We start from the raw sequence: 21,284 nt of genomic DNA, 5'->3' as shown, positions 1-21,284 counted from the left end.
TTCTTTAAATATATAAAGTATAAACGGACAAACATTATGCTTAACCATTGATTTGCTTGTATGTTCGTGTAGTTTCAGTTCAAAAATGTTAGTGTATACAATTTAATCTTAAATGTGTCCTTCTATTGACATCAATTTTTATTTTACAAAATCATTGTCCTAGATTAATGCACGTTACGTGCTCATACATATATGTACCAGTAATTGACAAGAAAAAAAATTCAAGATATTATATATAACTAGACATACACTCATGCGATGTGCGGATAAAAAAGAAATTATTTAAATTAAAAAAATATTATTTTGTTAATTAATATATAACTTTTATATATAATTTTTTAATTATGTAATATAAGTTTGTTATTGATTTTTTACAACAAATAAATTTATTATTGTTTGTAATAGGATTTGTAAAGAAAAAATATTATTATAAATACTTTTTATATTTATATTTATATAATATTTCATCCTTTATTTTTTTTTATATAAGATTCAAGTAAATAATCTTTTAAAAGGTTCAATAACTAAAGGTAATATATCCAGATAAATATTCTTTTATAACTAAATTATAAAATAGCCTATTTCAATATTTTATCAAATTAATAAATTGATAATAAATAATATACATATATTTATTATTTTCAAATACGTAACTCTTATACAATCTAATTGTCGAGAGGTTTGTCAAAAAAAAAAAAATTATAGTTGTTTAACATTAATATTAATAAAAGTTTATTATTTTTCTTATTAATGAGCATAAATGTCAATTAATAATAATTATTAGATTTTGGAAATAGAAATTTTTTAATAATAAATTATAATTAATATTAATATCAATATTAATTATTATAATATTAATTATTTTTTTTCAAACAGAAAATTTAATCAATTAAATTTCTTAAATAGTAAATTAATGATAAAATATTTTAATATACAATTAATATCAATTAATATTACTTCATTTTTATTAATAATTAAAATTAATTTATTTGTAACTGAAAATTTAAAAAAAATTAATTTCTTAATTAATAAATTCATTAATTCATATATAATTACATATTAAACGAAATTTTAAATTATTGTAATTTTGACGAAAAACTATTTTATTTTTTGTGTTTTATTCTTTTATAATGAACAATTTAAATATTTTCATATAACGTTAGTATAAATTAATATTGCTTCATTTTTATTTATAATTAAAATTAATTTTTTTGTAACAGAAAATTTAACAAAATTTAATCTCTTAATGAATAAAATTATTAATTCATATATAATTACATATTAACCGTAGTTTTAAATTATCACACATTATAGTTTTGACGAAAAAAATGTTTTGATTTTTTATAACACACAATTTTATTAAATTTAATCTCATAATTATTAATTAATATGATTATTTATATAATTATTAATTTATTAATTAAATACAATTTGAAGATATATAGAAGGATAATAAAAATAATATTATAGATAAAATGTCTAATAAATTGAGAATAGTGAGAAAAAAAAAGAGGATAAGAAATAAATTAGATAAAATGTAAATATGTAATATAGAGAGTTGAGGACAAAAAAAGGAAGAAAAAGTGGCACGTTTTATTTTTGACAAAGATTGTTTTCTAAAATGAAAAATAAACAAAGATGATGGCAGATAAATTAGATAGAGCATAAATATTAATATAAAAGGTAGAGGAGAAAAAAAGAGAGAAGAAAAGGTAGTACATTTCATTTCTGACAAAGATTGTCATGTGAAATAAAAATTAAACAAAGAAGAGATTGATTAGACAAAACATAAATGTATAATATATAGGATAGAGGAGAAAAAAAGGAAGAAAGAAAAAAGTAGTACCATGATGAAATAAAAATTAGATAGTAGAGAAATAAGAGGAGAAAAAAAAAGGAAGAAAAAATAGTATGTTTCATTTTTGACAAAGATTGTCATGTGAAATGAAAATAAACAAAGAGGGTGACAGATAGATTAGTCAGAACGTAAATATTTAAATAAAAGGTAGAGGAGAAAAAAAAAGAAGAAACACCAGTATATTTCATTTCTAACAAAGATTGTCATGTGAGATGAAAATTAAACAAAGAGGATAAGAGATAAATTAGATAGAACATAAATATATAATATAAAAGATAGAGGAGAAAAAAAGGAAGAGAGTAAAAAATAGTACCATGATGAAATAAAAATTAGATAGTAGAGAAATGAGAGGAGAAAAAAAAGGAAGACAGAAAATAGTATAGTACCTTTTTGATGATGATGATGAAATAAAAATTGGACAATATAGATTAGATATAACATAAATATATAATATAAAGGATAAAAGAGAAAAGAGAGAGAGAGAGAAAAAAAAAAGTAGTATCATGATGAAATAAAAAATAGTAGTGTGACACCCTTACTACCCCCAACACATATATAAATAAATCTTGTAAATAAACTAGAGAATAAAATATTCAACGTTGGTAAAAGGGTTCACATAAAACCTTCATAAATAACCAAAATAATTAAAAATGAAATTTAGAAAGTAAAACTTGAGAATTTACAAATTGCTCTCAAAAGAGAAGTTATAACTCTAAATACATATAAAAATTTATCCTAGAATTTTATGCCCCGATGTCACAATATCATAGCACACCCACAACTCAACGGTTGACATTCTAGATGCCACTCAAAGCTGGATCTTCCTCACCTAAAACATCCACAAATTGTACGATGAGAAAAGAAAACATTTATATATAAAGCACACAAGGAAATCCACAACATCATCTGTAACACCCCAGCAATGCGGGTTGCTGGGGTGTTACATCATCTCATCATAACTTAGAATGTTATTTACAAACATTTCTATAGATATATCATCATTCTATCAATCATTTATCTTTACATCTCAATTCACAATTACACCAATCCATCACAATCTACACAAATCTTACAATTAACACTATGTCAAGGCCACGCCATATCTGACACAAGTGATACGGGTTAATTGCCTCACTCATCCCACACAATGCCAAGGGCACGCTCGTCCTTGTAGCATCACTTACTCAAGGTTCGTCTCATCTCTGGTCATTAAGGGCTGTCATATTTGACATAAGTGATGCGTGCTAATTGCCTAACTCATCCCACACCATGCCAAGGGCACGCTCGTCCTTGAAGCATCACTACTCAAGGTTCGTCTCATCCCTGGTCATTAGTATGAGGAACCACAATCACAATCATAATCATATTCATACAACATCTCATCTCATAGCTCAATTCCATATTACCTACACAATTCCATATCACATACACAACAGATAAGTCCAACAAAATAAGGGTTTACACACCCCTCAAGCAATTCACATCTAGATCATCAATTCTTATCAATTAATATAAGAATAACATTCATAAATTAATAAAGTAATCAATAGAATTATCAATTTAATATAATTTTAACATAAACGGTAAAACTCCCAATTATTTCAAACCTAGCTCACAAGTACTTTTCTACAATTTCGTTCTCTGTCCTAAATCATCATTCTTACAAATTAAATATATATTCATAGTCCTAAATACATACAGAATCACATAAGACCAATAATTCTCCAAACAGAAGTAATTATAAAATTACTCATAATCCTAAGGGCTCTTCCTCTACCCAATTCCCTCATGTAACTCTACATATAAATAATCTCCTTTTCTCCCGTACCTGGATAAACAGTAGTTGAAACTAAAATAGAGATCTCCTTGGTCTCCTCCTCTGAGTGTCCCTCGGTCTTCAGAGAGTGTAGAAGGAGAAGAAGAGAACAAAGAAGAAAAGAAGAGAAAAGTGAAAAGTGTGCCTTTTGCGAGTGTCAGAATGCTCTATATATAGGCATCAGGTGTCTCCGGAACAGCCTGTTCTGGACCCTTAAATCATGAGTAAAATTCACATCTAGAACGACCCGTTCTCAAAGCAAAACGGCCCATTCTGGGTTTGCATTAAAAACTCTCAACGGTCATAATTTAGAACGGTCCGTTCTGAAACCAGAACGACCGTTCTCAATAAGGTTTAAAGGCCATTTCTGAAATTTAGAACGGCCCGTTCCAGTTGGGAACGGCCCATTCCAAATCTGGAATGGCCCGTTCTGGGCTACCAAACGTAGGTCTATATAGTAATTTGGAACGGCCCGTTCCAATTTTGAAACAGCCCGTTCTGGGCTACTAAACCACCTTAATTAGGCTCTTGGCCCAGTGAAAATTGGGCTGTTACAAGTAGTATCTTATTGATGACAATGAAATAAAAATTAGACAATAGAGAAATGAAAGTCAAATTAGAAAGTAAAGGAAAAATATGATAAAAGATAGAAGTTTAGGGAATTTGATGACGATGATGATGAAATAAAAACTAGACAATAGAAAAATGCGAGTTAGATTAAATAGAATGCAAAGAGATATAATATATAGAAAGTAAAGAAAAAATATGATAGAAGTCAGAACTCAGAAGTTTAAAGAGTTTGCCACATAGACAAATATGTTGACGTGACAACATGTAAAATTAGTTTTATAATAATGTGCCAACGTAATAAAGTATAACAAAATTTAATTTCTTAATTAATAAAATCATTAATTTATATATAGTTACATATTAAACGTAATTTTAAATTATCACACATTATAGTTAAGGAAAAAAATGTTTTAAGGAACAATTTAATTAAATTTAACGAACAATTTAATTAAATTTAATATCTTAATTATTAATTAATATGATTATTTATACAATTACTAATTTATTAATTAAATACAATTTGAAGCTATATAGAAGAACAATAAAATAATATTATAGATAAAATGTGTGACAAATTGAGAATAGTTATAAAAAAAAGGTAGGAAATAAATTAGATAAAATATATATATGTAATATAGAGGGTTGAGGAGGGAAAAAAAAGGAAGAAAAAGTAGTACGTTTCATTTTTGACAAACATTGTCTTGTGAAATGAAAAATAAACAATGATGGTGACAAATATAGATTTAATAGAACGTAAATATGTAATATAAAAGGTAGAGGAGAAAAAAAAAAGAAAAAGTAGTACATTTCATTTCTCACAAAGATTGTCATGTGAGATAAAAATTAAACAAAGAAGAGATAGATTAGATATAACATAAATATATAATATAAAGGACAGAGGAGAAAAAATGGGAGAAAAAAGTAGTACCATGATGAAATAAAAATTAGATAGTAGAGAAATGAGAGGAGAAAAAAAAAGGAGAAAAAGTAGTATGTTTCATTTTTGACAAAGATTATCATGTGAAATGAAAAATAAGCAAAGAGAGGGACATATAGATTAGACAAAAAATATAAAAAGAAGAAAAGGTAGTATATTTCATTTCTGACAAAGATTTTCTTGTGAGATGAAAATTAAACAAAGAGGATAAGAGATAGATTAGATAGAACATAAATATATGATATAAAGGATAAAGGAGAAAAAAAAAGGAGAAAGAAAAAAGTAGTACCATGATGAAATAAAAATTAGACAATAGAGAAATGAGAGGAGAACAAAAAAAGGAAGAAAAAGTAGTACGTTTCATTTTCGACAAAGATTTTCATATGAAATGAAAAATAAATAAAGAGGGTGAAAGATAGATTAGATAAAACGTAAATATGTAATATAAAAGGTAGAGGAGAAAAAATAGAGAAGAAAAAGTAGTATATTTCATTTCTGACAAAGATTGTATGTGAGATAAAAATTAAACAAAAAGGATAAGAGATAGATTAGATAGAACATAAATATATAATATAACGGATAGAGGAGAAAAAAAAAAGAGAAAAAAGTAGTAACATGATAAAATAAAAATTAGACATTAGAGAAATGAGAGGAGAGAAACAAAGGAAGACAGAAAACAGTATCTTTTTTATGACGATGATGATGAAATAAAAAATTAAACAATATAGATTATATAGAACATAAATATATAATATAAAGGATAAAAGAGAGAAAAGAGTGTGTGTGTGAGAGAGAGAGAGAGAGAAGTAGTACATGATGAAATAAAAAATAGTAGTACTTGTTTGATGACGATGAAATAAAATTTAGATAATAGAGAAATGAGAATTAGATTAGAAAGTAAAGGGAAAATATGATAAATGATAGAAGTTTGGAGAATTTGATGACGATGATGATGAAATAAAAATTAGATAATAGATAAATGAGAGTTATATTAAATAGAATGTGAAGAGATATAATATATAGAAAGTAAAGAAAAAATATGATAAAAGATATAAATTTAGCGAATTTGCCACATAGGCAAATATGCTGACATGACAACATATAAAATTAGTTTTATAATTAAGTGTCAACGTAATAGAGTGTAAAAAGTAGTACAATGATAAAATAAAAATTAGACAGTAGAGAAATGAGAAAAGAAAACAAAAAGGAAGATAGAAAAATAGTAGTACCTTTTTGATAATAATGATTATGAAATAAAATTTCGACAATATAGATTAGATAGAATATAAATATATAATATAAAGGATAGAGGAGGAAAAAAAAGGGAAGAGAGAAAAAAATAGAACCATGATGAAATAAAAAAACAGTAGTATCTTTTTGATAATGATGCTAATGAAATAAAAATTAGGTAATAGAGAAATGAGAGTTAAATTAGAAAGTAAAGGGAAAATATGCTAAAAGATAGAAGTTTGGAGAATTTGATGACAATGATGATGAAATAAAAATTAAACGATAAAGAAATAGGAGTTAGATTAGAAAGTAAAGGGAAATATGATAAAAGATAGAAGTTTAGAGAATTTGATGACGATGATGATGGAATAAAAATTAGACAATAAAGAAATGAGAGTTAGATTAAATAGAATGGAAAGAAATGTAATATATAGAAAGTAAAGGAAAAATATGATAGAAGATAGAAGTTTAGAGAATTTGCCACATAGGCAAATATGCTGACATGACAACATGTAAAATTAGTTTTATAATGATATGTCGACGTAGTAGAGTATAAAAAGTAGTACCATGATGAAATAAAAATTAGACAATAGAGAAATGAGAGGAGAAAAAAGAAGGATGATAGAAAAATAGTAGTACCTTTATGATGATGATGATGATGATGATGATGAAATAAAATTTAGTCAATATAGATTAGATAGAATATAAATATATAATATAAAGGATAGAGGAGCAAAAAAAAGAATAGAGAAAAAAGTAGTACCATGATGAAATAAAAAATAGTAGTACCTTTTTGATGACGATGATGATAAAATAAAAATTAGACAATAGAGAAATGAAAATTACATTAGCAAGTAGAGGGAAATATGGTAAAAGATAGAAGTTTAGAGAATTTGATGACAATGATTATGAAATAAAAATTAGATAATAGAGAAATGAGAGTTAGATTAAATAGAATATCGAGAGATATATACAAAAAGTGAAGGAAAAATATTATAGAAGATAGAAGTTTAGAAAATTTGTCATATAGACAAATATGCTGACATGACAACATGTAAAATTAGTTTTATAATGATATTTTAATGTAATAAAATGTAATTCATCTTTTATATATAAGTAAATAGATAGATTGATTGATCGACCGATCGTCACTCAAAATGATAAGAAAGTAAAAATTACATTAGAGAAAATAAATCAGAATTGTAGTATCACATTAAAGATAAATTAGAGTTGAAGAAAATTAGAGTAGTAAAACTAAAATAAATCAAGGCATTAAACTGATATATTTTTTAAATCCTTTCGATTTTCAACCCTTATAGTCATTAATATTTGACCAACATTAAAAGAGAGGATTAAAACATATAAACAAGAAAAGAAATAGTGTGCTGAAGAAAGACCACATCCTTAATCCGAAGATGTGAAACTTTAAAAAATTATTAAGCTTTGCAAATCATCTTGCAAGGTGACTTATTTATAACAATCATTACATATAAAACACTTCTATGCCATAGACCTAAGTGAGGGCATAAAAAACAACTTTTTTTCTATGGAGTGCTCAAATGCCTAAAATCAAATGAAAAGGACCAGAATGTGACAATTGAAGTGGAGGTAGATCTTGATATTTACAATCACACATTTGACCAAACCTTAGATATGTAGCTTAATCGTCGGAACTGTAAATGGTTTGCATCGGTAAAAGTTAAAGATGTATTCCTAAATTTAATTTTAAAGAAGAAGAATCTAATCTTTACAACTTAAGTTATTGTCTACATTTTGATGTAGGGTGGCGGAGCATAAATGTGTAAAAAATTAGGTCAATTTTTATTTTTAATTTAAGAATCAAACTCAACTCTAAAAAATTATCTATATCTATTATAAAAAATAATATATTTCAATAACTATTTTTTTTTAATTTTTACTTTTGATCGAATAATTTTACTCTTGAATAAGAGATTTTTAAAATTACTCATAAAAAAATCACTCACTCACAAATCTATATGGTTACCTATTTTCAAATATTAATTTTTTTTGTTACAACTATTTTAATACATATAAATGATTAATTTATTAAAAAATATATACAAGCACGTGATTTATTAATCCATTGTTTATAATGATTATCATGTACCTTGTAACATGTACATGATGTGCTGGAGTTGGAACAAGTGTGAATATACAAGAGTCTACATCAAATGGAAAAGGAAAAGAAGCAAAATTTGAAAAAGAAATGAAGTTTTAGTGTTTTAAGTCCAACATCATATGTTGGTTCTAAAATAAGAAAGAAAACAAATAGAATAGGCCTAAGTAAGAACAAGCCAAAAATATAGAAACAAAAAAAAATTGAGAGAAGAGAACACAATAAATTTATGTGGTATAGTCAATTTGGTCTACATCTACAAGAAAGAGCCGATTACACTATCTAAAAACAAGATCAAGTCTTTACAATAGAATATAACCTTTCTTTTCTCAAAAACCCCTTAATCTCTCTAACTGTTATTTGTTCCTCTCTATGCGTTTTCTTCAAGCTCCTCATGCTCACACTTAGGACTTTACTTTCACACTTTCTCTCTCTGTATCGCGCACTTAGAAAGGATTCCCATAACAAATATATTTAGGGATTCAAGACACTAAGACTAAGTCTTATAAAATAGGACAAACTGAACACATAATGAAGACAAACTAAACCCATAAAACTAATGAAGACAAAATAAACTCATTAAACTAATGAAGACAAATTGAACCCATCTGACTAATGAAGACAGACTGAAGCCATTAGATGAATGATGACAGACTATATGGATAGTCTAAACCCATCAAATGAATGGAAATAGACTGAACCTATAAGATTATACAAACGAAAGACTTTATAGAGCATACAAATGATACATTAGATTTTGAGTTATAATCAATAATTCTCCACCTTGACTCTAAATCTACAGAAATGAACCCTTTCATAACAGTATTGTTTTCCCACTTCAAAATGAACACAAGACAAAGTTAATCAAGTCCAAGCAATGCTTGAACTTGGATGTTAAAAGAGATTTCATAAACATATCAGTAGGATTGGCTTCAGATGTAATTTTCTCAATCTAATTTTCTCTATATTCAACCACATCTCTAATAAAGTAAAGTCTTATATCAATGTGCTTTGTTCTCTCATGATAAACTTGATGAATCATAAGGTGTAAACACTTCATCAATCACAATGAACTATCACACAATTTTGTGATATACCTAATTCATCAATTATCCTTTTTAACCATAAAGCTTCCTTCACTCCTTTAGCAACAATAATGTATTCTACTTGTGTTTTATACAAAGCTACCATAGGTTGTAAATTTGTTTTCCAACTAACAGCAGTTCCAAACAAAGTGAACACACACCAAATAAGGATTTCTTGGTATCCACATTTCTTACATAGTATGCATCAGTATACCCCATAATAGCTTCTCCATGTTGAACTGTCTTCTTATATCTCAAACCAGATTTTTTAGAACTGTTCAAATACCTTAGTATCCACTTTAAAGCCTCCTAGTGAGCTTGACCTGGATTTGTCATAAATCGACTAACAATGTTAATAGTAGAAGCCAAATCAGGTTTGCTACAAAGTCCACTTGCATATGGAGTAGAACATATCTCCCTCCCTTCCTCTTTAGTGTTGGGAGCTTGGCGATAGAGAGTTTTGTGTGATAACCTAAAAGAGTGCTAACAAGTTTAGATTAATGCATCCTAAACCTCTCCACCACCTTTTGTATGTACCCATGTTGAGATAAGAACAATTCTCTCTCTAACTTATTTCTCATAATATCCATTCCAAGTATCTTATTAGCAGCACTGAGATCTTTCATCTCGAAGTTGAATTTTAATTCCCTTTAAGCATATTAATCTCATCCTTAATTACTAGAGATTACAACCAGAATATCATCCATATGTAGCAACAAGAAAAGAACACATTTTTCTCTTCTTTTTAACATGTATACACAATTGTCATAGTTCTTCCTCATGAAACCTAAGCTTAACAAAAAAATTCATCAAACTTTTTATATCACATATGCAAACTTTGTTTCAAGTCATAAAGTGATTTTCTAAAGTGATAGGCCTTAGACTATCATCTACAAACCCCTCTAGTTGTAGCATATAGATAACCTCAAGGTTCCCGTGAAGAAAAGTTGTTTTGGCATCTAATTGTTCCAACTCTAGATCATATTGATTCACAATTGTCATCAAAATCCTAGTGTTTTACCATAAGCGAAAAAATTTCATTATAATCAATCCCTTCCACTTGGGTAAACCCTTTTGCCACAAGCCTTGACATATACCTTACCTTCTCTACACCTAGAATACCCTCTTTTTTCTTGATGATCCACTTGCATCCAACTACCTTTTGATTCTTGGGTAGATCCACAAACATCCAAGTCTAATTTTTATCCAATGACTTCATTTCTTCATTTACAGCTTATAACCAATACTATTTTTCCTTACTCTCCACAACCTCTTTAAAATTCCTTAATTTTGAGTCTTGTATCTTTTCAACTACAATAAAGGCAAAACATATAAGGTCAGCATACCCAAACCTTAAACCCTAAACCTTAAGAGTATGTTTAGATGAGGAATTTAAATGGAGTAATTCATTTTTTTTTAAGAATTTCAAATGTCTTGGGATGAAATGTTTTGTTTGGATGGAGAATTTACAAAGAATTTGAAATCCAAGGATTTGTGAAATTTCTTAAAATAGTAGAATTTCAAATTATTCCAAAAAGGTAAGAATTTTGAAATCCTTCATATTTTTTCTTTCTAATCTCACACGTATATCTTTTATCTCTCTCCTATCTTTTAATTATTAAATATTCAAAAATATTTTTTAAATTATTAAATATTATCTAATAGTAGTTTTTTTTAAAACTATTAATATTTTAAAATGATAATATTCATTCTTATAAAATTTAATCTTAAAATCTCCATATATATATATATATATATATATATATATATATAATTTTACCCATGATGAAAATTAAATCATCATATTCAAAGTAAGAACTTAAAATTTAAGAAATTTGAATTGACTTATCCAAATAAAATATTTAAAGAATGATGAAATACTCGTGCTGGCAAATAACCAATAAACCATATACAGAGATTGATAAATACTTGTGCTAGCAAATAACCAACCTACACCAATTGCAGTGAGATTGGAAATAGAAAGAAATAATTGTAGAGAAAATATCATAAATGTGTTATCAAATGAGGAAAAATAGAAATTGATTACTGTAGTTAACAATCGCCATCTACAAACATGAAGTCTCTCTATTCCATGATTCTCATGGGTTGCCAAGCATTGTGAGTAGGTCGCGAGTGGCAAAGAAGAGGATGTTGATGTAAGAGATGGTGTTGGGGAAAAGGAGTCTAAGAGGGAGAGGTTGATGCCGGTAAAGGTGAAGGTAATGGAGGAGAACATGATGGGGGCATCACAACCCTTGGGGAGGAGGCAATCATGAAAGAAGCAACCAAGTGACAACAATGATGGGGTTGAGTGACATTTAGGGTTAGCCCAACCCGTAATCAATCCAAGTCCTTACTTTAGGCCCTGTTCAAAAAATTATTTTATAATTAATAATTTATAATTTTTCAAGGTTATATAACTTAAAAATTACTTTTTTTATTTAAAAAAAACTCACTCTAGGGAGCATTTGATACTTGAAATCTTTTTACTTTTTACGAGGCATTTGATCCGTAAAATATTTTTATATTCCTAAAAATCTTAAATTGAGAATCTTAATTTTCAATGTTTGATAGCTATTTCTTAAAAAAAAAAAAAGATTTCTAGGAATATAATTTCTTGAGAACCATTTTTATTCCACTTTTTCACAAGAACATTCCCATTGAAGGTGACAATCCAACTTTCCTTAGTAAGGAAAAATGTTTTATGTATATAAATAGAAAACAATATCTTTTTTTTAAAAAAAAAATCTCTCTCCTTCTATTTCTCTTTTGCCCTCTCTTTCTCTTTCTCACACTCTCACTCCCCCTCTCTTTTCCTCTCTCCCTTTCCCTTCTTTCTTTGTCTTTCTCTCTCTTCTTCTCTTTCTCTTTTTCCATTTCTCTCTTTTGCTCTCTCTCACTCCCCCTCTCTCGATCTTATATCTCTATTTCTTTCTCTTGTATCTCATTATTTATTGATCTTGTCAATTTTAATAATATTATTAAAATTTATTTTTTTATATATTTTAATGGTGTTTGTTAACACTTTTTATTTTATTTTTTATTTTTTATTTGAATGAAATAAAATAATATATTTTTATTCTTCTTAATTATAATGTAGCATTTTTATTTTCTATTTTTTTTTGTTGAATTATGTATTTAATAATTTTAATAAGGTTTCAACTATTTAAAATAGTTTAATATCATATTATTAATAAGATTTAAGTATATATATATATATATATATATATATATATATATATATATATATAATGAGTTTATTTTAATAAAGGATATTTTTATAAAAAAATTATAAACTCAGGAATATACTATTGTAATCAAACATGAAAATTTTTAATTCCAATAATATGTATGAATATTCCCATAAACTTTTATGAGTAACCAAACATATTTTTATTTCCTAAAATCATGATTTCTAGGATTTGTAATTTTCAAATATTATTTTTCTCTCTAAAAGTTTTTTTTCTTTATTATTTTCTCTTCTTTAATTTTTTTTCTATATTTTTCTCCCAAAATCTACATTCTCTTATTATTAAATAAAACCTTTTAATTTTATTTTCTCTAAAATAAAATATTTGAAATAATTTTGTTTTCGATATTTATACAATAATTTTTTAAATCATTATTTTATAAAAATGTAAATAAATGATTGTTAATTTTAAAATTTATGACTCTTAATTTTTTTTCATGATTATATATAATTAATTTTTTATATTTTATAATTAATTTCATTTTTTATAAACTAAAATCAATTGAATGGTGACTAGTAACTTTTTTTTTATCCTTTTTAAGATTATTGTGATGTATAATATTATTTTTAAAAATTATTTAGTTTTTTTTAATATTTTTTTTATATTTTATTTCCAGTCAAAATTATTATTATTTTTTTAATTTTTGAAATGAGATGATATCTTATAAATTCTTAAATAATGATACATTTAAATACTTTAAAATGATATAAATACTTGTTAACATGTATATCTAAATGCACCAACTTATTAAATTTTAAACACTTATAACATTATATTACATAAGAGCTTATTAATTAAGATTCTAAATAAATTGTTTGTCCAACCCTTAGTCCCTAAAATTTCATAAACTTTACTTTTTAGTCTTTATAACTAAAAAGATCCCATTTTAATCTTTATAATAAATATCATTTTAGTTCCATTTTCATCTATTTTTATAAAAAAAACATAAAAATAAAAATAATGTAATTATAGAGATTAAAAAAATAAAAATCATATGTACAAAAAAAAAATATTTTTAATTATACAAACTAAAAAATAAAGTTCAAAAAATTATAAAGATTAAAAATTAATTAAAACAATAAAAATAATACATAAAAAAAAATGAAAAGAATGCAATACGGACATTTACAAACCCAAGTCTCCATAATTTTTATTCATCTGGTCTTCTTTTCCTGGTTCATCTGATCTTCCATAATTTTTATTGATAAAAGAGAAATTATGTAATAAGAAATCCATACACAATATTGGAACTTCCCTTTACTTCAAACAAACATCATCATCCAATGAAAGCAGCATCAAGAACCACCACTCAAGAAGGTGTCAACCTTCTTATTGACAGCACTAGATAAGAACTTCATGCAAATTGGAGGGTTGGCTCCAGCAAGAGACAGTATAGCAGCAGGAACACTCCACAAAGAATCACCACATATGAGTCCAGATGCCAAGGCAGGAGCATAATCCTTTGCTTTGTGTTTGTTCTTTTTCTCCCATAAAAACAATATCAAGCTCCCAACACACATGTCAATAGCAAAATACCCACCAAGATAGAATGGAATGGCCACGGCCATGGGGTTTGGAACAAACCTATGTATCCTATACTTGGTCTCATATTGCACCAACAAATCATGCACTATGTTAATAAACACAGCCAAGCAAAAGAACGTGATGGCTAGTTGAAGACAGTGTTTGGGAAGAGAAGAGAAACCCTTTGCTCCAATAAGGGCCATCCCACGGTACACTTCTCCATAGGGTGCAGGGTAAGAGCCTAGAGGGTCACCGATTGTGTAGGCCTTGTGGAAGAACCAAAAGATCAAAGGAGACATAAAGCAACCCGTGGCTGTCCCCAAAACTTGGCTCATGAACATGGACCTAGGAGATGCAAGGGTGAGATACCCCGTTTTGAAGTCTTGCATCAAATCAGAAGCTGTTGAAACAATGCTCATCATGACACCACATGATACAAGGCCAGCAATTATGCCTCCGTTGGCTAGGCCAACCCATGAACTGAATATAATGATGGCAACTTTGCCATAGTTTGATGCCAAAGACCAATCAGTGAGGCCACATCCATAGGCATTACAAAAGGCAAGGACAGGAGCAATAAGGTAAGATATGAGTACATGGTACCATTTCAGTTGAGGAAAGATTTGTGACACGGTTATGATGGAAATAACTGCAAGGATAATGTAGCCAGTGATTGCAACCCAAGAGGGTATCTCATCTTTCAAGAAATACTCGGTTCGACGTTGAGTGTCGACGTTATCATCACTTGAGTTTTGATCAACATCTTCAGGCTTTACAGAGGATGATGACCCTTTTGACTTAACATATTGGGAGGCAAGACTATAGGCAACTCGTAATAGCATGCTGATGCAATGGTAAAGACCGTCACCAAGCATCATAGCTATTGCTGTGAAGACCTGTTCATAGATTTTTTTTACAATTAGTAATGTTCTACAATTTGAAATAATGTCTGTTGATACAAATTTAGAAGTACTTTTCACAGTTTCTTTATTAGAAAATATTATTTTTAGTAAACACACTCTCAAACATATTTTTAACTTATATTCAAACAGTAAACAAATTTTAAACATGCATACAGATTATGAACAATACGTGTTGCTAAGTGGATATATGTGTACCCTATATCCTTGGAGGCCACTTAGACTGCTAGCAGGTAGCTCTGCGCTATACCAGATTCCTTTCTTCTGCTCAATCCAGGGCCATAGAATACCCCATGAAATTATAGCTCCGAGAAGCAAAGATACATTGATCAAGTAGGGGCAAATCATTCCAACTCCAACATAGGTAGATGAGAAATCAAAGTAGAACCTGTAAATTTTGTAGTCAGATTATTGTCTTTATCAATTAAATACTGCAGAAACAACCAAATAGTTGTTGTTTTGATTAATTGGAACTGGACAAGTTTTCGAGTTCAAGTTGAATGGAAGAAACTTGATTAAAAGGAGAGACCCTTCTAAAGATAGTTGGTTTTGAGAAATGTATTTAGTAAGAGTTTAAATTTGATGCATTATTATTGTAAAAGATTTTATAATGTCAACTTAGAGAAATATATATAATCTTATTGAAATTAATTTCTAATCACATGCCGAACAATCTTAAATTACAGAAGATAAGACACATTAGGATGTAAGATGTATATGCATACCTTTTACTGTAAGCCTGGATACCAAAAGTGGGGAAAGTGCTGAACCCACAACCATCTCCTGCAGTGACAAACCACTGGAAAAAAGCAAATGTAAAGCTTCCACAAAAGCTTTTGAAGAGCAAAGCAACCTGTTTTCTGTTTTCAAAGTAATGATAAGGTGAAGTTTATCACAAACATGCAAAAACAGTTTATCGTGGTGTACGTACTATCCGTTTATGCAAATTAATTGCACTGGTACTTACTTTGCTAGCTTTGCTCCTTTGGGTGTGTGTAAGCTATTGACAAGAAGTGCCGTGGCAGTTCCACTCGGGTATGTTAGTTTGTACTTCAAAATCATCAGCTGTGAAATGCCAATTGAAACTTTAAGTTCATTAAACTGTAATCAAATTTACATATGAGAAGGGTCAGTTGCACAATTATTTTTTGGTTTGTTTCTACCAACCTTTCTTAGAGGCACAATGGAAAAGAGACCCACAAAGCTAACAACAAAGAGAAAACCAAACATCCAACCAAGGGAGAGTTTCTTTGTATTGATTGGTGTGTTGCCCTCAGTAACTTGAGAAGCAATGTATGGGCTCATCCCAAGTAGATAACTTCCAGTTCCACCTATTCACAAGACAGACTAAATTTTATGCAACAAATTAACAAGATCTTTTTTTTCCCTCGTTATTGGGCTTTCTGCAAGAGGGTGTTTCCTTGTATCATCAATGTTTCCTTGTACCATGTTGGAATCTATGATTGGACCTGTCCAAGTCTTCCTATATGGAAGAGAGTGTAAGGAAAGAACTTGCAATGTTGGCTTCAGCCTAAGAGTACTGAGTTGAGTTATTTGCCAAAATGCAATTTGAAACCTCTTGCTTTGTATATTTACCCGTGTGTTATTGCTCTCCAACTTGTGAGTTTATTTTTCCAACAACCCCACACTTTGTATTTGCTACTTTTAAATCTAGTTGTATGAGGCATGACCCAATAAACAATCTAGTTTTCCACCTAAGCTAAATACACCTTAATTAAGAACATTTTTTTTAAATCGAAAATCAACCTAAATCTTTATGTACTTTTTCCAATTCTCCAATCAGTAGGTCAACCGAATGTTTAGTAATGAACACTTAGGGAAAGAAATAGTTCAAAGGAATTTCTTACTATTCCAATGTATCAATTTTCATTTAATTAAAATTTATTATGCAAGGGTATATTCTCATTGCAGAGAAGATTGGTATTTTAGACTAAATTTGCTTTATAGGCTGTAAATAGAACGTGACAGTGACGATAAACAAACACTTACCTTTTTCTTATATAAAATTAAGATTCATTCCGTCAATTCAACGAGATACTTTTCAAATTAAGATGTAAAAATAATTTTAAATCACAAATTGTCGATAAACCTTTTGGGAAAAATAGAAAATAAAGGCAAATTCTTATAAGAAAAAAATTATATCAATTTTCCTCACTGAAACTTTCGACAGAAGGGCAACAATAAACTGGAAGTAAATAAATAAAAAAATTCTTTTATAATCGATTACCCCTTTGGCCAAAAGAAAGAAGAACCGATACTTTGCATGTGTTGGTTATGTGTATTCATGAATTTTGTGGAGTGAAATCACAGCCATAAATTAAAGACAAAAGAAAGACATTAAATATGAAAAGAAGGAGGGTGAGATTTTGTTGGTGAGAAATTTAAAAAAATTCATGCAAAAATCTCAATTGAGTGTCCATTTATCTCTCTATATATATACATAAAATCATTTTCATTTGTTTTGCAACGACAAGTATGAAATGCTACGTTATGTAAGTTAACTTTGAAACTATCTCATACTTTATTAACATGTGTTACAAAATATGACAGAAATGAAGGGTTACCAAGGAATTAAGCAGAAAAAACTCACTGCTGAATGCGATTCCAGAAGACGCAACAACGAAAGTTTGGATGACAGTGTTCTCTTGGCGAGTGAAGGGTTGTTTGAGAAGGCCACACTTGTTGAGGAGTGTAGTGTAGGATTTGATCACTGCAAACCCCAACAAGCCTGCAGCTACATTGAGGGATGGTATGATCCCTGTTGTGAAGTTGAGCTTGCACACAATGAAGATGAAAATCACACTTAGGACAAAGCTTGTCACCACTGATCTCACTGTTATTTGATTTGTCCATGGTGGCACCCTTGTTTTCCTGAATGCCTCTTCACCCTTCAAGTTACCAGCATCTTCTTCCATGTCTCTCTACCTCTCACCAAACTATAATCCTATGAATGTTCACTTTCTCTCACAATTTCATGTGTAGTGACTCGGGGCTAAATTTGAGGCAAGTAAGGTGCAAATTTAATAATGGAAAATCTAGAGAATCAAGGCTCTTAATTACTCTATGATGATGACCAAATAAGACAGGCGAATTTTCCAAAAATACTTCAAATTTTGATAAAGAGAATCAAGGGGTTCCTATATGAGAAAGATAGACACTACGAAATGGTTATATTCTTGATTAGGAAAATTTTCATTTTAAATTACTTTGGTTAGTGGGAGGATACGTGTATCATAAAATGCAATGGTCTACTTGGAAAGTTACCAAATCTCATTCATCGCCCGTTGAACCGATCTCTCTCTTTATTTTAAAATAATGGTTATATTGTATTTAAGAATTAAAATATTATTATTTTTAATTATGTTATTGGTGTGATGTATTCATAATATATCTAAAATCTGTGAAGAGATTTTATTGACCATTTCTAGTGAAATCTTTCTTTTTAAGTTACATATTTTCCATGAATAAAAAGTATTACTTTGGTCTAAGGGTATTCAAATAACTATTTAGAACTAAAATAATAGTTAATTAAACTAAAACTCCAAATGTGTGGTTCAGCGGTAGGGGTTGATCCACGCTTAAGTAAGGTCAGGGGTTCGAATTCTGCCTTATGTATGCAGCTGCGTTAAATCTTGGGGCTAGCTATCCCACCCTTTGAGGTGCCTCCCTCGTAGCGAAGAGATCTATCCCACCCTTTGAGGTGCCTCCCTCATTGCGAAGAGATTAGTCACTGCTATCGGCGGTAGATACTCTAGGAATGAACCAAAAAAAATTGAATTAAACTAATATGATATTTTTTATTTTTTAGTGAAATCTTTTCTCTTAACTACTTTTTTTATGAGTAAAATATCACTTTTTAATATAAAGATATTCAAATAATTATATAAAACTAAACTAATAGTTAACTAAGCTGAATTAAACTAATATGATAATTTTATGTTGATTTGAGACACTTGACCACTCTATGGAGAAGTTATTTCTTGGCCCATCAATTAGATTTGTTGTAGATTGTTCTATATGCAATGTATGACTGTGATAAATAACTTGATGAACCACAATATTAATGTTTAATAATTTGTGAAATTTCATATATTTGAATTTAGGGGGTTAACGTTGTCTCTCTTGAACTCAGTGTTTCCTTATCTTTATTATTTTTGGGTTTTATTCGTCTCTTTTGTGCTTGTCAATTATTAATTATAACATTTGAGGGTTGAAAATTGTGAAGATTTAAAATAAATGTTTTGAATTTTGACTTTTTATCTCCTTTATTTATATTTTTTTTATTCGTTTTATTCTCTCTAAAATCTTCTATTGGAGTTCTATTAGTATTAGTAATTTACGATTGTGAGTGGTGTAAACTTTATATATATAATTTTAATTACACTGTTTTCATAATAGAAGATATTAAAAGTAGGAAATATTTATCAAAGTCAACTCTTGATAATTTAAACGATATTAGTACACGTACAAGGTCTATGGCAGAAATACAATAACTCTAGGTGGTATATATAACATCCCGAATTTTCTACTGGTATAATAGTTAATTATTGTTTATTTTTATATTTATGGAGGTTATTTTCTTATAGATATTTTATTGGATTTTATAGAATGTTTTAAAGGTTTTTAATATTTATAAGTATTTTAATAATAAATATTTATGAAAATTATTTTTGATAATATTTTGATTTTTTTAGTAGCCCAGAATGGGCCGTTTCCAAACTGGAATGGACTGGTCCAAACTATTAAAATGGCCTTTAAATCATGGACTGGAACAGGTCGTTCCAACACATGATTTTATGAGTAATACGCGATTCCAGAACGGGGCGTCCCACTTCGGGAACGGGCCATTCCAAACATGGTTGTTGTAGGTAATATGTAATTTCAGAACGGGTCGTTCTAGTTTTGGAACAGGTCGTTCTAGATGTAAAATTTACGTATGACGCATGAGTCTAGAACGGGCCGTTCCGGATTTAAAATGGGCCATTCTGGCCACATCTAATGCCTATAAATAGAACATTCTGGCACTCCAAAAACGCATTTTTTTCACTTCTAACCTATTTTCTTTTACACTCTTTAAAGACCTTTTAAATTCCCTTTTGGCATAGTACACTGGTGTGACCATTTAGCTCATCTTGATAGCCAGGGCTAACCCTCTCGAAGCATGTATCAGAAAGAATTCTAAAGGGGAACCTAGAGGAGGAGGCCAACAAGATCCGGTTTTAGTTTCAGCTCCTGCTTATCAAGGTAAGGGAGGAGTGAGAAACCTTACTCTAGGTGTAGGAATGTATGTTGGGTAGTGGGATTGGCTTCCAATCCTATGTTTGTTGTTTGTTGTATGCTCATGTACGTGGGATTTTTCCTAATTATATATGTTTCTTCTGTTACTTTTCTCATATTTAAATATAAATGTATAATTTTAAGATCTCCATGGGTTCCTATGGGAAATCCTAAGAGAATGCATTTGTAATTGTAACAGGAAAAATATGAATGTTTTCTGTTTTGCTTTTTGATTGTTCAGTTGTATTCCTTGTTGTATGAGATGTATGAATATGTGTTTAATTTCACAAATAAACAAGTTTTGATATGAATTAAAGTTCTATGTGGGTTCTTGTGGAAACTCTATGAGAAACAGGCAAATTTTAAATGTTTTCTATTTTACCTTCTGAGTTTTTTGTTGTGTTCCTTAATATATATTTACGGAGTATAAATGTGTTTAATTTTGCAAATAGATGAGTTTTAATATGAATTATAGTGCTTTGTGAAAATTGTGAATATGATGTGATAATGTGATATGACAATGAGATGTGTTAATGTGATATGACAATGAGATGTGTTAATGTGATATGACAATGAGACATGAAAATGTGATATGAGAAAAATATGGAGTCTTGATTGACATGCATCATGTGCATAACTATTTTTAAGGGTATGATAT

At 28.7% G+C, this 21,284-nt stretch overlaps 1 protein-coding gene across 1 annotated transcript; it reads right to left on the bottom strand.

Annotated features, from left to right (window-relative positions):
• Positions 1-14,008: 14,008 nt before the first annotated feature.
• Positions 14,009-18,530, bottom strand: LOC109805400 (putative metal-nicotianamine transporter YSL7). The gene is made up of 6 exons (XM_020367457.3): positions 17,940-18,530; positions 16,496-16,659; positions 16,296-16,393; positions 16,054-16,188; positions 15,527-15,716; positions 14,009-15,304 (listed from the first exon to the last, which is right to left on the bottom strand). The coding sequence occupies exons 1-6, from the start codon at positions 18,262-18,264 to the stop codon at positions 14,180-14,182; spliced, it is 2,037 nt and encodes a 678-aa protein (XP_020223046.1). The 5' UTR covers positions 18,265-18,530; the 3' UTR covers positions 14,009-14,179.
• Between the last annotated feature and the right edge of the window lie 2,754 nt (positions 18,531-21,284).

This window comes from Cajanus cajan, chromosome 11 (assembly GCF_000230855.2).
Source record: "Cajanus cajan strain Asha chromosome 11, NIPB_CcT2T_4, whole genome shotgun sequence".
In the NCBI taxonomy this organism is placed as follows: domain Eukaryota; kingdom Viridiplantae; phylum Streptophyta; class Magnoliopsida; order Fabales; family Fabaceae; genus Cajanus; species Cajanus cajan.
Note: the sequence above shows the minus strand (reverse complement) of the source record. Positions and strands in the feature narration are given on the sequence as shown.

Coding starts and splice junctions, on each gene's coding strand:
- LOC109805400 (XM_020367457.3), bottom strand. CDS start 18,264: ATGGAAGAAGATGCTGGTAACTTGAAGGGTGAAGAGGCATTCAGGAAA. Junction 16,189..16,295: donor AAAGGAGCAAAGCTAGCAAA/GTAAGTACCAGT, acceptor CTTTGAAAACAG/AAAACAGGTTGCTTTGCTCT. Junction 15,305..15,526: donor GTGGCCTCCAAGGATATAGG/GTACACATATAT, acceptor ATCTATGAACAG/GTCTTCACAGCAATAGCTAT.